The sequence below is a fragment of the Apteryx mantelli genome, chromosome 8, assembly GCF_036417845.1.
Source record: "Apteryx mantelli isolate bAptMan1 chromosome 8, bAptMan1.hap1, whole genome shotgun sequence".
Classification (NCBI taxonomy): domain Eukaryota; kingdom Metazoa; phylum Chordata; class Aves; order Apterygiformes; family Apterygidae; genus Apteryx; species Apteryx mantelli.
In genome coordinates, this window is record NC_089985.1 from 41,627,532 (window position 1) to 41,631,356 (window position 3,825).

Here is a 3,825-nt window from a genome sequence, read left to right on the forward strand (position 1 = left end):
CTGTAACAGTACAAGACTCACAATGCCACCAAGTGTCCAAGTACACCAGCCTACCTGATCTTCATTCCAAGGAGGACAGGTTCAAATACAAGACGTACAAAACAACTTTAATTTCCAAGTGGAATATTGCCATTGTTTTGGAACAATTAACTAGTGTCCCCAAAGCAATACTACATTTTTCATTCTATCAGCTAGTCATTTTGAGGTAGTTCCCTGGTAAGTTGTAAAGATATTTTCTAATTTAGATTTTTGTGGAAGTTTTAATAGCCATCATCTAAATAGAAGTCAGTTCAATTAAAATAAATTTCCCTTCTTATAAGAATAGCACATCACACACACAAAATCAAGCTGGCTCAGTTTATACAGAAACCATACTTTATATAATTGACTTAATACAACTAAAATGCATTTACAAAGCATTATAGGTAGCCACATCAGCTATCATTCATATCAGACCTGCTCTAGGCTCCTAACCTGGAGCTCAACATGCTGATGCCCGACATCACCATCCTCCATTGCCAGGAGCACGAGCATCTCCCATGGCCTTCTCCAGTCAGTCACGTGGGACTCCTCCTCATCTCACAAAGCCAGCTTGGCAGATCTGCAATGATTCTGCCAGGCACTGGAGGGACTGAGCTTGTCTTAGTTAGTATTAGTTGTTCCTTGTACTCTGGCCCCTCGTCCTCAGGGATCCCCATAACACACGTAGGGAAGAGGCCACAGTGACTAGAGCACTCCATGTGAATAATTGCTGTGCCTTCCCACAGACATCTCTGTGAAGGCAGGGGGAGTTGTAAAGACATTATTAGACCTTACAACTTTGCAGAAAGGCTTAAATATAAAATGTTTTATTAGGATTTCAAAGGCTGGAATTTAGCAGGTTGAAATGGAACTGAAGTAATCTTTGCAAATATTGTTGCCAGATGCTGAAAGAGAAGCATTGCATAACTGTTTGGGAACGAAAGAACAGAGACACCAAAAATCACGTACAGAGTTAAAGAGGTGGGGAAAAAGCAAGAGCAACTCCATTATCAAACAAAACCATTACGGCTCCTTCTATGGCCACTCTCCAGACTGACTGTCCCCAACTTCAACAGAAGTGTTGCACACAGCACTGGCAGAGAGGATTAAAAACAGCACCATAGCTCCAGCATAGGAAGTTCAAGGACCTCTAGGAGATCTCCTATAAAAAAAAATCAGGTATAGAGCCTTGTATCAACCTGGCAAATTCGCACATTACTTTGACAAGTAGCTTTAAGTACAATGAATCAGGAGAGAAAAATGCAGAATATTTCAGTCTGTATAGAACATTCATGCAGCACTTGCTTGGGTTTCTGAAATCATAAATGAGTTTTTTCCTGTTGAATCAAATGGCATGAAAGCTCCAGCTCTAAATGGGGCAAGTTCCCTTGGTACACACTACAAACAGAGCTAACTGACCCCTTATATTTGGGTAGGGGGACTCCGATTTACCTTTTAAACCTCTTCTAGAAGTATGGCTGGTACATACCATACAGCGGGCAGAACATTAGTCCAGTCAAGGCTCACATGTAAAAGCAAAAATTAGCTGCCTTCTTCTGTCTGCTGTCCAGGCTACAAGATCCAAACTCCTCAAGTTCCAAGTCCCCTCTTCTCCCAGTGACTAAGTCCTGAAGATGCTTGGAGAGAGGTGAAAAAAGGTAAAAGGAAAACCAAAGGCCAACTCGAAGTGCTTTGGAAAGATGACTTGTTGGCCAGGTGAGATAAGAGCAAACAGCCTGATTACATGCAAGTCTAGCTTTAATCATTCACAGAACTGCAGACATCTCAGGAGCTGCATAACACACAAGTAACCTTAACTTCTACCATGAAAAAAAATTACGTATTTGGTAGACAAGTCAATCTTTCTCCCCAAAATGTAAGTGCCTGAAGAGTCATATGTATATTCATTTGCAGTGCAGATCCCTAGCTTTGTTAAAGATTTGCTCTTGTCAATGTATTTCTCAAAACATTTGAATGTATACACATAGGCAACATGTGATTTGTTTCAGGGTAACACAATCTGAAGATATTTAAACTAGTACGTACTCACAGAAATAAAGATAACTGTTTCTAACACTGACATTTTTCTCTTCTGTAAAGTTCTTGCTTTAAAAACTTGTAATCACATATAATGGCTAACACTGAATGTTTTTTTTTTTTAAATAATAAAACAACATGCAAAAAGCGATTCTTTAAAACCAACACAAAGGGACCCAACCGATGTTTTACAGAAAAGTGATAACCCTGTAAGGCATGGATTCTTCTGAAGCTTCTAGCAAATATGTTTTCTGGTAGAGTCCATGCTCTGATTACACCATGGAGTGATGCACGTCCAGCCATTCAAAGCCAATCACATAACAGAGCACTTGCCTTTCAGTTTGTCTTTCTTTTTCTGCTGCTTGGATTTCTTTCCATCCACTTGAAGACTGACAGTTCTTCTCTTCTCAAGATTCAAGAGCTCCTGGAAGAGCTCCTGCACATTGTAGTTCATTTTGGCTGATGTCTCCATGAAGGAACACTTCCACTTGCTGGCTAATGCTTCCCCCTCAATGGCATCCAGCTCCCTCTGGCTCTCATCACTTTTGTTACCCACTAACATTATGGGGATTTTTTTGATATCCCCTTTAATCTGACATATCTGTTCATAGATCGGCTGAAGTTCTTCCAAGGACTGCCTGCTGGTGACAGAGTACACCAAGATGAAGGCATGCCCTTTGGATATAGACAGCCTCTGCATAGCAGGGAACTGATGGCTTCCTGTGGTGTCTGTAATCTGAAGGGTGCAGACGCTCTTATCACAGCTGATTACCTGCCGGTAGGTATCTTCAACTGTGGGGATGTAGGCTTCCCTGAAAGTTCCCCTTACAAAACGGAGGACTAGGGAGCTTTTGCCAACCCCTGCTGCTCCAAACACAACCACCCTGTAATCATTGCTTTGTTCAGGCATGTTTGTTGTGCTGTGACACAAGGGAAGATCTGAACTGAAAATGCCCAAGTTTTTTGAGTTTACATCCCCCTATACAGAGATGGCCTGTGGAGAAGGGGAGAGAAGGGGACAAAAGGGAAGAAGAGACAAGTGGGGGGGGGGGGAGGGAGAAAAAAAGAAGTCATTCACTAATTTCGCAACATGCTATTTAAATAGCCAATTAAATAAGTCACTCCCCACCCATCCTTTTCTCTTGCATTAAAGAGAAATAAAAACATTACCCCTCTCCCCAGGCATACATCCCACACGCAGCAAATGCTATTAGGAGTAAAAACTGTACTTCACCTGTAGCCATCAGCTCCCATACCCGATGCAACGAGATGAAATTCGCCCCCGAGCAGTGATGTGCGGCAGCCTGGCTCCCGGGAGCTGCCCGGTAGCAGGTCGGGCACCCGCAGCGCCTCGCTGCCCGCAGCCGGCGCGCCAGCTCCCCGGGGCTGCCAGCGCTGCTCTCCCTGCCTGCCACCTTCGGGCAAACACCAATCCCAGGATTGCTCATTTTCTCCCTCTTGCTATATATTCCATCCACCCACTCCCCGTGGGTCCCGAAGAGCAACAGGAATTACTAATGCGGAAATCCCTAGAACTGCAGTGTCCCTAATGATGGATGTGAGCTATTGCACCGGGCTGTACCATTTCCCCACTGAAACAACCACTGCTCCACAGAGGCAAGAAGGGCGAGTACCACAAGCAGAGTAGGGCTGCACCCTTTCGGGGAAAGAAAAGCATTCCTGGAGCTTTTGCAGTGTTTTCATTTGAGTCCTTCTCACCTACCTCAGCCTTCAGAGACCTTACCTACCTCTATGCCTTTCCCCCCC

General features: G+C 43.8%; 1 protein-coding gene across 1 annotated transcript; it reads right to left on the reverse strand.

Moving 5' to 3' along the window:
• Positions 1–434: 434 nt before the first annotated feature.
• Positions 435–3,087, reverse strand: DIRAS3 (DIRAS family GTPase 3). The gene is made up of 2 exons (XM_067300513.1): positions 1,511–3,087; positions 435–1,183 (listed from the first exon to the last, which is right to left on the reverse strand). The coding sequence occupies exon 1, from the start codon at positions 2,966–2,968 to the stop codon at positions 2,372–2,374; it is 597 nt and encodes a 198-aa protein (XP_067156614.1). The 5' UTR covers positions 2,969–3,087; the 3' UTR covers positions 435–1,183; positions 1,511–2,371.
• Between the last annotated feature and the right edge of the window lie 738 nt (positions 3,088–3,825).

Excerpts from the sequence above, each read along its gene's own strand:
- DIRAS3 (XM_067300513.1), bottom strand. The coding sequence starts at position 2,968 with ATGCCTGAACAAAGCAATGATTACAGGGTGGTTGTGTTTGGAGCAGCA.